General features: G+C 37.1%; 1 protein-coding gene across 1 annotated transcript; it reads left to right on the top strand.

Moving 5' to 3' along the window:
* The first annotated feature begins 2,782 nt into the window (after positions 1–2,782).
* LOC106756043 (protein CELLULOSE SYNTHASE INTERACTIVE 1) lies at positions 2,783–13,175 on the top strand. Its single transcript, XM_014638280.2, has 8 exons — positions 2,783–3,113; positions 3,458–3,617; positions 4,720–4,793; positions 5,146–8,212; positions 8,424–10,968; positions 11,578–12,032; positions 12,575–12,691; positions 12,796–13,175. Exons 2-8 carry the CDS (start codon positions 3,615–3,617, stop codon positions 12,934–12,936), a joined length of 6,402 nt encoding a protein of 2,133 aa, XP_014493766.1. The 5' UTR covers positions 2,783–3,113; positions 3,458–3,614; the 3' UTR covers positions 12,937–13,175.
* The last annotated feature ends 352 nt before the right edge of the window (positions 13,176–13,527 follow it).

Below are 13,527 nucleotides of genomic sequence, written 5' to 3'. Positions count from 1 at the left end.
GGGTTTTCCCAAAGGCATGTGATGGGGATAGACTAACCTTGTGTCTAGTTGAGTGAAATCCATTGACAATGACTTTGCAAAGCAGTAGAGGTCATACCATAAGTGCACAACTTGTCAAAGTGTGATATCAATACATCTATCCGGATAAATTGAATTTAAAATAGTCTTTAATTGTATGACCATGTCTTTTATAGTTGTTTGGATTACTTTGTATGCAGTACACCGTGTTTGTTTAATATTCGCTTACTTCGATGTTTATTGGTCTTGTAGTGTGTTATTTTTATTTTTTGTAATGACCACCTTTTTGATGTGAGTAAATGAAAATATAGGTGTAAAAACAATGGGTTAAATATGTTTTTAGTCCCTATACTTTGGGACGATTTTGGTTTTAGTCTCTCTTTCAAACTAAGGTACAATTCAGTCCTTCAACTTTAGAAAACTCTGGTTTTAGTCATTTTTACCAATTTTTTTAATTTTATTTGCTGTTTCAAGCACGTTTCAATATAACATTTGGATTGTTTACACTGTTTGACACATTTTTGCCTCAATACTAACTGAGAAACGCGTTTAAAACAACAAATAAAGTTAAAAAAATTTTGTAAAAAGGACTAAAACCAGAGTTTTCTAAAGTTGAAGGACTAAATTGTACCTTAGTTTGAAAGAGGGACAAAAACTAAAATCGCCCTAAAGTATAAGGACTAAAAACATATTTAACTCTAAAAACAACTATTATGGGTATATGAGTTGTTACATGATATCAAATTATGTTATGTATAATTTTAGAATAAACTATAGTATAAAAACTTAAAATGTTTGTTATATTATTGATTATAGTTTTATATTTTGAATGATTATATTAATATATGTTATCACTTTGAGTATATGTTTTTTTTTTTTAATATCATAGTGAAATGTTTTATTATATTAGTATCATGTTAGATATTTGATTTAAAATTAATCTTATTCAAAATATCTTTGACCGCTTAATAGAGATTTTTTTTAACATAAATACCAAAGTCACTACATATTCTATTAAATTCAATGGCACTCAACATATAAAGTAATTAAAACACTACTTCCGTGTCTAGCTTGTTTATTATTATTATTTTTCCTTTTCTTTTTTACCTATACCACGTCGTCAAAGGTCATTTGTCTACTCTTACTACATATACACAGACTTATGTTTGAATAATTTTTATTTATGTTTGAACTTTTCATAAGTCACGAAATTAGTGTAATTTTGTTTAAATATTGTTTTAATACTATATTATGACCATATAAAAATAATATTTAATTAAATAAAACAATAACATGGTTGTTCAACACATGTGAGGGTCGTTCACAATGGTTTTATTGTAGTCCTAAGAATTGTCAAATCTGTTTATTGATGTGCTAACGGTTTCTTCTTTGATAGTCTTCCTGTTCAGATGCTTGGTCGAACGACGGTTTGTTTTTAAAATTTTTGTAGATTTTTTCGTTATTTAGATGTTAATAGTATGACTTTCTTTTTATTATATTTTTTGGTGTGATAGATTTTTTTAGTTTTAATGTTGTTGTTAGTTATTGCGTGACGACTGTTGATGGTTGGTAAATTATTTCCTTGAAATTATTAAGAGGAAGACTGAAAAATGGACATTTAATTCTATAAATAAGGATTTTTAAATTTTATATGACATCAATGAACTTGAATAAAATATCTTATAAAACTATCATGACTAAATTATAACTATGTTAGAAATTTTCTTAAAAGAAAAATAGAAAAAGATGGGTAGCAAATGAATAAAACAAGGGGTAGACAGGGCAAGGAATTGGACAAAGATGGAAGGAGATTAATTAACGTAAACACAGAACACAATATCCATGTTAGTTTAATGTAGGAATGTAATTAAGAACAGAAAAAGAGTGTTTTAGCAAGCTGGAACAGTGTAGTGTCCCAATCATTGCATGATAACAGCAAATGCTTACGGGGCGCAAGTGCGAACTGCAAGACCCACTCTGATTTTATTGCATCATAATCTAACTCATGACTTGCCAGTTGCCGTTCCAGCTGGCCGAAATAACATGCTAAAGTTTTAACATTAACGTGGCTTGTCTTAAATTTCAGCAACTTTATTATTGTCTTTGAAAATTGGAAGGATTCCATTGTCATCAAACCTCTAGAGTGCCAGAGAAAATATACTTTTGCCAACTAAGCACAAAAAGTCTATAATTCAGATGGCTTATAAAATGGCTAGGCCACAACCAAGACCCCAGCTCAATTAAAACAAAAACATGTGGACATATATGTAACAAATAATTGGAGTATATTTATTGTTAATTATGGAATCTAAATAATTTAATCATTGTATTTTTCGCTTCCGAAATATTAGATTACTTTTGGATCGGATCATTTTAGTTTTATAAAATGAACTCCAATTAAAAAGTTTAGAGAGAAACTGTTTTGATAAACGGCAAAAATCACTTTTAAAAAACAATTTATATATATGACGAAAAAAAAAATCTACAAAATCCGTACGGATAACATGTACAACCGTTGTTGTGGCATTTTGTGGCATTAAAAACTTAATTTATGTTGTTAGTTCACGAGTATTTAAGAATACCTTCTTACCGTCATTTATATTGTGCAAATACAATTTCATTCGTGGGCATTTTAACATTTTGGGTTACAGTGTTAGGGTAATAAACATTCCAATTATTTATTTATTTATTTCTATATATTCTATATACGATGAATAAAGAATGCATAGAGGTACATTATTTGCACACGTGATTCCATTCCAAACCGTTGGCTCAAGCGAATGTGAAGCCATTAAGCCACGAAGCTTAGACGGTGGAGCTGTTGTCGGTGCTCCTAATGGTTTATGACAGTGAAAACTGTGAACACCCAAAGCGTATTTCCTTCACTGTCAGACACTCCCTCTCCGTCAAAATTAACCATTGAAGATGCCCATTTAATTTAAAACCCAAAAACACACATTTCGCACTGATTTCTTAAAGAGCCATCCTCACCTCTATTCAAATCAAATCTGTCTCGGACCACCGCCAAGCCAAGAAAACAAATCGATGAGTAACCGTTACACTCACACGCCGGCTTCGCTTTTCGCTCTCTGAAGGTGTTTTCCTTTCTCACACCTCTTCGCATATCCATTTTTCAATATTTTCGCATTCATTCGTCGTAACCGCTTTGACTTTTTCGTTGACTCACACGCTTCACGCTTTCTACACTTCCATTTCTCGGTGGTAGCTCTTGATCTGCTGCCTGTGTACCAGTCTCCACGATTCAATTTTAATCGATTCCATTGTTTGCTTGATTTTTCAGTGCCTTTTGGTTAGGTCACCGTGTAGCTATTATTAATATTATTATTAGTTATTTTTGTTTGGAGCATTTGCGATTTTGGTGTAATTAGTGTTGTTCAAGACTGGTGATTCATTTAAATCTGAATTTCGGTTTGGACAGGGAGGATTTGATGTTCTGTCAGACTCTCCAGTGCTGATTGTAGAGGAGCGGTTTCCTGGATTGATCTGTTTGGGAGTGTCTGCGCGAAGCGAAGCTGGCGACCACACTGACTTGGAGGTTTGCTGCCCACAATGGCAGCACACTCGCTGCTAATGACATGGTACTTCGTCATTTTCATTGTTTATTCCTTTTTCTTTTTCATTCATTTTATGCTATACCATCATCATTACTGGTAGCGGAAAAGTGTTCGAGTATTAGGAAATACTTGTAACTTTGCAAAACCTTAAGTTCTCCTGCACATATTGGAAACCATTTCTTCATATTGCTTGGCGGTCCGCTATGTTTTAAAAATTTAGTCGTGGTTATAGAAATTTTGGACAAGGGAAGGATGATGCAACGGCAATTGTGGTTGTGGAGACTTCTAAAACTGCAATATGGTAGCCTCAATTGTGGTTATGAACATCTGTCTAAAACTAGACTTGATTTGTGCTTTTTTTGGTGTGCCAAACTATTCCAGAAAGCATAGTTGTGAACCATGGAAGGAAGTGTGTTATTTCATTCTACTATCTGTTTCTTCTCTCCCATTGGAACATATCTGTAACTGTTCTTTGATTGAAACGTCTATGGTTTTAGTGAAATATGAAGATGATGGTAAATATTCTATTTTAGATAGGAAGCGTTATTTTGGTTACGCACTCTACCATCATTTGCTATATATCCTTCTACATATCCTTGGTTCTGTGACTGGGTGCAGGGTAAATGCTAGAAATGGAAAGAAGGTCGCATTATTATATTCTCTTAAGACTATAGCATTCATGGACATCTGTTTTAATGGGTTATTTGCAGCGTCTATTATAAACTGGAGTCTATTATACAGAGGCTTTATGCTGCACTGTATAATGCAGTATATTTTTTACTCCATTTTAGGTCTCCTGTCTGTTTTTGTGCAATAAGATGCTAGTATGCCACGCTAATAAGAAGTGGTAAACTGTAATAGAAGCAGTAATCATGTACATTTAATGCTTTGAAAATCTTGAATTTCTTGATAAAGAAAAAAAAAATCAAGTTGTGATAGTGATATATATGGTTTTGCTATGTTCCTTCTCAAATTGATTTTCCATTTCTCCTCACATACAACTTCAAGATTGATCCTTATCCATATAGTACTAAGTCTAATATATTCGTGTTAATTTTTGTTACTTCCATCATTTAGAGATATACTAACATTCTGTTTATTCTCATTGTCATTCTTCTGATTGTAGGAAAGAAATGGTGATGGGAAGGCTCAAGAATCAGAGAATCTACCTCCCCATTCTGTTCTGAAGATGGGATTGAGGTTGGTTACAACATAGGATATGACTGCAAATTATGTTAAAAAAGATTATTTTACGGCCTTTAAAATCATCAAATCATTTGCTTGTATTGCTCCACTGAAATTCTTGCACTTACATTGGTACTTTTGCTTATAGTTAAGTAAGCTGTGACTTGTGAATCCTACCTGTTGTGGTATACTGTGTCATCCGTGTAAAAACGTTCCAAGATAGAAGTGATATGTTCCTCTCTCACCCTTTCTGAGTCTCATACATTGAAGATAATGAGAACTATCTAATTTGATGGTTATATATATGGTTTATGGAAATTTGAATTTAAGCACAAATTCTGTATCTTACATTCCTAATTGTTTGCAGAGAACGTAGCAACAGCAGCAGCATGGAGGATCCAGATGGTACATTAGCAAGTGTTGCCCAATGCATTGAGCAGCTGCGTCAGAGCTCATCTTCTATGCAGGAGAAAGAGCATTCTTTGAAGCAGTTATTGGAGCTTATTGATCTTCGAGAAAATGTTTTCAGTGCTGTTGGATCTCATTCCCAGGCAGTTCCAGTACTTGTTTCCCTTCTTCGGTCAGGGTCTTCAAATGTGAAGATACAGGCAGCAACTGTATTGGGTTCACTTTGTAAAGAAAATGAGTTGAGGGTGAAAGTCTTGCTTGGAGGATGCATTCCACCGTTGCTTGGTCTACTCAAGTCCAGTTCTGCTGAAGGTCAAGTGGCTGCTGCAAAGACAATTTTTGCTGTTTCTCAAGGTGGTGCCAAAGATCATGTTGGATCAAAAATTTTTTCAACTGAAGGAGTAGTTCCAGTGCTATGGGAGCAGTTGCAAAAGGGCCTGAAGACAAATGTAGTTGATAATTTATTGACTGGGGCATTGAAGAATCTCTCCAGCAACACTGATAGATTCTGGAATGCCACAATACAAGCTGGAGGGGTGGACATATTAATTAAGTTACTGAAAACAGGGCAGTCTAACACTTTAGCAAATGTGTGCTTTTTACTTGGTTGTATGATGATGGAGGATGCATCTGTTTGTTCAAAATTGTTGACAGCCGAGGAAACTAAACAACTTCTCAAACTTTTAAGCCCTGGCAATGATGCTGCTGTCAGGGCTGAAGCAGCTGGTGCTCTTAAATCTCTTTCTGCTCAGTGCAAAGATGCAAGAAAAGAGATAGCCAATTCCAATGGCATTCCTGCTTTGATTAATGCTACCATAGCTCCTTCCAAAGAGTTCATGCAGGGTGAGTATGCTCAAGCATTACAGGAGAATGCGATGTGTGCTTTAGCAAACATCTCTGGTGGTTTGTCATATGTCATCTCCAGTCTTGGTCAAAGCCTTGAATCATGCTCCTCGCCTGCCCAAGCTGCTGACACGTTGGGGGCTTTAGCTTCAGCTCTTATGATATATGACGACAAAGCAGAATCTACCAGGGCCACAGATCCTTTGGCAGTTGAGCAGACATTACTTGAACAATTTAAAACTGGCTTGTCATTCCTTGTGCAGGAACGGACTATTGAAGCACTAGCTAGTTTGTATAGCAATCCTATACTGTCAATCAAACTTGCAAACTCTGATGCAAAACGTCTGCTTGTTGGTTTAATTACGATGGCTGCTAATGAAGTGCAAGATGAACTTCTAAAATCTCTCTTGACATTGTGCAATACTGAATGTAGTTTGTGGAGTGCACTTCAAGGCCGTGAAGGAATTCAGCTGTTGATATCTCTTCTGGGGCTTTCATCGGAACAACAACAAGAATGTGCTGTTGCCCTCCTTTGCCTTTTATCTCATGAAAATGATGAAAGTAAATGGGCTATTACTGCTGCTGGTGGTATACCTCCTCTTGTTCAAATTTTGGAGTCAGGATCTGCAAAGGCAAGGGAAGACTCAGCATCAATCCTTAGGAACCTATGTGATCACAGTGAGGATATACGTGCTTGTGTTGAAAGTGCTGATGCTGTTCCTGCATTGCTTTGGCTGTTGAAAAATGGAAGTCCAAATGGAAAGGAGATTGCAGCAAAGACTTTGAATCACTTAATTCATAAATCTGATACAGCAACTATCAGTCAGCTTACAACATTATTGACCAGTGATTTACCTGAATCTAAGGTTTATGTTTTAGATGCTTTGAGAAGTATGCTTTCAGTTGTTGCTCTTACTGATCTTCTACGTGAGGGTAGTGCTGCCAGTGATGCAATTGATACAATGATTAAATTATTGAGCTCAACCAAGGAAGAAACTCAGGCAAAGTCTGTGTCTGCTCTAGCGGGTATTTTTGAAACAAGGAAAGATGTGCGTGAGAGCAGCATTGCTGTTAAAACTCTTTGGTCAGCAATGAAGTTGCTTAATGTTGAATCAGAAAGTATCTTAATGGAGTCCTCGCGCTGCTTGGCTGCAATATTTCTTTCCATCAAAGAGAACAGGGATGTGGTTGCTATTGCTAGAGATGCATTACCCTCCCTAGTTTCACTAGCTAACTCTTCAGTTTTGGAAGTGGCAGAGTTGGCAACATGTGCTGTGGCAAATCTTATTTTGGATAGTGAAGTTGCGGAGAAAGCTGTTGCAGAAGAAGTCATCTTGGCTGCTACTAGAGTATTACGTGAAGGTACAATTTATGGAAAATCACAGGCTGCAGCAGCAATTGCTCGCCTTTTACATTCTAAGAGGCAAGTTGATTATGCTGTAACTGATTGTGTGAATCGAGCTGGAACTGTTCTTGCATTAGTTTCTTTCTTAGACTTTGCTGTCAATGGACTTAGTTCCACATCAGAAGCTCTAGAAGCACTTGCCATGCTGTCCAGGTCAGAAGTGAATGGTGCACACAGCAAGCCTGCTTGGGCAGTATTGGCTGAATTTCCTAAAAGCATCAGCCCGATAGTTCTGTCCATTACTGATTCAACGCCAGTGTTGCAGGATAAAGCTATTGAAATTTTATCTCGATTATGTAAAGATCAACCTATTGTTTTGGGAGACATTGTTGTTTCTGCCCCTGGATGTATACCTTCTATAGCTAAGAGGATAATCAATTCCGCTTCTAAAAATATAAAGGTCAAAATTGGTGGCGTGGCTGTTCTTATTTGTGCTGCTAAAGTAAATCACCAGAGGCTGGTGGAGGATCTCAATTTATCAAACTTGTGTGGTAATTTAGTTCAGTCTCTTGTTGATATACTTATTTCTTCACAGGCTACTTTGGATTATCAGCATGATGACAGCAGGGACGTTATCAGCATTTGCAGGCATACAAAAGAAGCCAATGATGGTAAATCGAGTACTGGCACCACTATTGTTTCTGGTGCCAACTTAGCTATATGGTTACTAACTGTTCTTGCTTGCCACGATGAAAAATGTAAAACTGCAATAATGGAGGCGGGTGCAATTGAGTTTCTCAGTGACAGGATTGCAAATTGTTTCTCGCTGTACAGTCAGGTATTGTAGTGCTTTGTTTTCAATCAATTTGAAGTATACAGTGGCATCTGATTCTTTCCATAGTTATTTACTCATTTTCATGAATAGACTCTTATTTGTCAAAGTTGTTCACAGATATGCACCTCGTCGTTTATATAGTAGTTGGACAATAGACTAGTGTACAATTATTATTCCTGTTTGTCAAATCTTAGCTCCTTATGGTGCGATGCAGATTGACTATAAAGAAGATAGCAGCATGTGGATTTGTGCTTTGTTGCTGGCAATATTGTTTCAGGATAGGGATATTATACGAGCACATGCAACCATGAAATCGATACCAGCACTTGCCAATTTATTGAAGTCAGAGGAATCAGCAAACAGATATTTTGCTGCTCAATCAATAGCTAGCTTAGTCTGTAATGGTAGCAGGGGAACGTTGCTGTCTGTGGCAAATTCTGGGGCAGCTGGTGGACTTATCTCCTTGCTTGGCTGTGCTGATACTGATATACAGGATCTTTTAGAATTGGCAGAGGAATTTTCTTTGGTGCATTATCCTGATCAAGTTGCTCTTGAGAGGTTGTTTAGAGTTGATGACATAAGAGTTGGTGCCACTTCTCGGAAGGCAATACCTGCTCTAGTTGATCTGCTCAAACCAATTCCAGAACGCCCGGGCGCACCGTATTTATCACTTGGGCTTTTGACTCAGCTTGCTGTAGATTGTCCATCAAATAAGATTGTAATGGTTGAGGCAGGTGCCCTAGAGGCACTTTCTAAGTATCTTTCACTAGGTCCACAAGATGCAACAGAAGAAGCTGCTACAGATCTGTTAGGGATTCTGTTTAGCAGTGCAGAAATACGGAGACATGAATCAGCATTTGGAGCTGTTACTCAACTTGTAGCTGTACTACGTTTAGGAGGAAGAGCTGCAAGGTATAGGGCTGCAAAAGCTTTGGAAAGTTTATTCTCCGCTGACCATATTAGAAATGCAGAGATTGCTCGACAAGCTGTCCAGCCCTTGGTGGAGATTCTTAATACCGGTTTAGAGAGAGAGCAGCATGCTGCAATTGCTGCATTAGTTAGGCTATTGAGTGAAAACCCTTCAAAAGCACTCGCTGTTGCTGATGTTGAGATGAATGCAGTGGATGTTCTTTGTAGGATTCTTTCATCAGATTGTTCAATGGACCTCAAAGGGGATGCTGCTGAATTATGTTCTGTTCTTTTTGGAAATACAAGGATCCGGTCCACAATGGCTGCTGCACGTTGTGTTGAACCTCTAGTCACTCTCCTTGTTAGTGAGTTTAGTCCTTCTCACCATTCAGTTGTTCGGGCATTGGATAGGCTTGTTGATGATGAGCAACTAGCTGAATTAGTTGCTGCACATGGTGCAGTTATTCCTCTTGTTGGGCTACTTTACGGTAGGAATTACGTACTTCATGAGGCCATTTCCAGAGCTCTGGTCAAGTTGGGAAAAGACAGGCCAGCTTGCAAAATGGAAATGGTGAAAGCTGGAGTTATTGAAAGCATACTTGACATCCTTCATGAAGCACCTGATTACCTATGTGCAGCTTTTGCAGAATTGTTGCGTATATTGACCAATAATGCTAGCATAGCAAAAGGACCACCAGCTGCTAAAGTTGTTGAACCCCTGTTTATGTTGCTAATAAGACAAGACTTTGGGCCAGATGGACAACATAGTGCATTGCAGGTTTTGGTTAATATCTTAGAACATCCACAGTGTCGTGCTGATTACACATTGTCTTCTCACCAAGCTATTGAACCTCTTATCCCTTTGCTTGATTCTCCAATATCAGCAGTGCAACAGTTGGCTGCTGAGCTTCTCTCACATCTTCTTTTAGAAGAACACCTTCAGAAAGATCCAGTAACACAGCATGTAATTGGCCCTCTTATACGAGTTCTTGGTTCTGGTATACATATATTGCAACAGAGAGCTGTGAAGGCCCTAGTCAGTATTGCACTGATATGGCCAAATGAAATTGCAAAAGAGGGTGGTGTTATTGAAATTTCAAAAGTTATATTGCAAGCAGATCCTTCCATTCCTCATGCCTTATGGGAATCTGCGGCCTCGGTTTTGGCTAGTATTCTGCAATTTAGTTCTGAATACTACCTGGAAGTTCCAGTTGCTGTTTTGGTTAGGTTGCTTCGATCTGGCTTAGAAAGTACAGTTGTTGGTGCATTAAATGCTCTCCTTGTGTTGGAAAGTGATGATGGAACTAGTGCTGAAGCAATGGCCGAAAGTGGTGCCATAGAGGCTCTCTTGGAGCTCCTAAGATCTCATCAGTGCGAGGAAACTGCTGCAAGACTCTTAGAAGTATTGCTGAACAATGTAAAGATCAGAGAAACAAAAGTTACTAAATCAGCCATCTTACCATTATCCCATTATCTCTTGGACCCACAAACCCAAGCACAACAAGCAAGGTTATTAGCAACATTGGCTCTTGGTGATCTATTTCAGAACGAGAGTCTTGCTCGGTCAAGCGACGCAGTTTCAGCCTGTCGTGCTTTAGTGAATGTGCTTGAAGACCAGCCAACTGAAGAAATGAAAGTTGTAGCAATATGTGCTCTACAAAACCTTGTGATGAACAGTCGATCAAATAAAAGAGCAGTTGCAGAGGCTGGTGGGGTTCAGGTTATTTTGGATCTGATAGGTTCAAGTGATCCTGAAACATCTGTTCAGGCTGCAATGTTTATTAAACTTCTATTTTCAAATCATACCATTCAAGAGTATGCTTCTAGTGAAACAGTCAGAGCAATAACTGGTGAGCTATGTTCCTATGGGGCAGTGTTTAAATTCTTGTTATTTTTATGTGGAGCCACTATTATATATCTTCATTTTCTCTTCTCATATAAAATGGTGTGTTTGTTGCTTTTCACATGGCAATCTCCAACACGTGTTTTCTTGTCCTTGAATTAGTTATTTGATTCTTAGCTTGCTTTTCAAAATACTTTTCTGTAAAGAAACCAAAACTGTTATACATGGATTAATGCATCTTAAAAAAAACTGGCGAAGCTGAACTTTTTGTTGATTATTGGTCTTGGAACCAAAAACTTGGGGAAGGAACAGATGAATAGTAAAACTTGTGGCTTGTACCCTTAGTTTCTTCATGAGCTGAACAGCTTGACTTTTATTTGTGCTACATAACCTCTTCTAGCTAAAATAGGCACCTAGTTTTCTGCACATATTTTTTGATGTATCAGACAATGAATAGGTTGAAATTGAAAGTTGTCTTCTAAATAAAGGTATCGTTTCTAATTTGAATTCATTGGGGAGCAATGTTGATTCTTGCGTGTCACTATAAATTGCTTCACTGCGCAAACCTCTCTCCTGTATGTAAATATGACCTATTTTAATTTGTGATCTTTTTTAGCTGCTATTGAAAAGGACTTATGGGCTACTGGAACTGTGAACGAAGAATATCTTAAAGCCTTAAATTCTCTTTTTAGCAACTTCCCAAGACTGAGAGCTACTGAACCAGCAACACTTAGCATTCCCCATCTGGTTACATCCTTAAAGACAGGCTCTGAGGCTACTCAGGAGGCTGCATTGGATGCACTTTTCCTGCTTAGGCAAGCTTGGTCAGCATGTCCAGCAGAAGTTTCAAGAGCTCAATCAATAGCAGCTGCAGATGCTATTCCTTTGCTGCAGTACTTAATCCAGTCTGCCCCTCCTCGCTTTCAGGAGAAGGCAGAGTTTTTACTGCAGTGTTTGCCAGGAACTTTGGTGGTGATCATCAAGCGTGGTAACAATATGAAGCAATCTGTTGGAAACCCAAGTGTTTTTTGCAAGCTTACGCTTGGAAACACTCCTCCAAGGCAAACCAAGGTATTTTTAATAATAATTCATATCATTATCTTGTTTTGTGATCTTCTCCTGGCGAGTGCTTGTTTTATGTTAGAGTAATATATGATTGTATCTCTATGTCAATCTTGCATAAATGCCAAAAAGCTAATGTGATCTGTTATGTCCTTTTGGATATTATGCCAGTATTAGAAAATTCTCAGTTAGGATATGGACCTTTAGTTGCTTCCTAGTTCCTAGAAAAAAAAAAAAATCAGTTGACCTCGTTTACATATTCTACTGCAGTTATATTGCCAGATTTTAGAATCCATAATCACTCAAATTGATTTTTTCTTTTCTTTTGACTTAAATGGTGATTTGATTGTCACTTTTCATCTTGTGGAGGGTCACGCCCACCTCAATTTATTTTCTATTTCCAGTTTTGAACTCAAGGGACAAGGATTTGTAGCCTAAACATCATGTTTGAGGAACATCATGTTTTCTTTTGAATATACACGATTTCTACTTTGATTTGATTTGCTCCTCGAAAAGTGAATGTGCTAATTATAATGGAATGTGCTGGTTAGGTGGTCTCAACTGGCCCCAATCCGGAGTGGGAAGAGAGCTTTTCATGGTCCTTTGAGAGTCCTCCAAAAGGCCAGAAGCTTCACATTTCTTGCAAAAACAAGAGCAAAATGGGAAAGGTAATTGTGGAAAAATTGGACTGCACTAAATGCAGTCTATCCATGTTAAATTCTTTTGCTTATACACTTCAGCTTGACCCCTGTATTATTTTATCTGATGACAGAGTTCATTTGGGAAAGTGACAATCCAGATTGATCGGGTAGTAATGCTCGGAGCAGTATCTGGAGAGTACACTCTTGTGCCAGAAAGTAAGAGTGGCCCTTCGAGGAATTTAGAAATAGAATTCCAGTGGTCGAACAAGTGATATACCTGTTTCCGTCTTTAATGTGAAGCTTTTAAATTGGAACACAGGATACATGGTTGAAATCAAATTTTTGTACAGTATGATTTATCTTGCTAGTGCACATAAATTCTTTTAAAACAAATATTCTTTTGTAACTTGATCCTTTGTCTTGGTCAAGTGCATGGGGCACCAAAGATTAGGTTTGCTTCAAATCTTGTATGAATTTTGCTCGTTGTCAATTAAGGTGGGTTGTCTATATATATACATATGTGTTTCTTGACGGGTTAAAGCTTAGATTAGGAACTAAAAGTAAAAAACTAAATTGATAAAAAAAATAAACAATATTAATTATTCGACGATAAATAAAATTAATGAGAATTTAAAGAAATTGCGAAATCCTGTTGAAGTCTCTGAATAATATTTATGAATTTCATTATTTGTCCAACTTGAATTACTTAATGACAGTATTTTTATTTTCTTTCTACTTTCAATTAAGTTTCCTTTAACATGATCATTTTCTAGGAAACTTCCGTAATCATTGGCTTCATGTAAATACAGTTGAATATTATCACTTAGAAGTCCTCGTGCTGACTAAACCAAGAACGATTTTCT

This window comes from Vigna radiata, chromosome 2 (assembly GCF_000741045.1).
Source record: "Vigna radiata var. radiata cultivar VC1973A chromosome 2, Vradiata_ver6, whole genome shotgun sequence".
NCBI lineage: Eukaryota > Viridiplantae > Streptophyta > Magnoliopsida > Fabales > Fabaceae > Vigna > Vigna radiata.
Note: the sequence above shows the minus strand (reverse complement) of the source record. Positions and strands in the feature narration are given on the sequence as shown.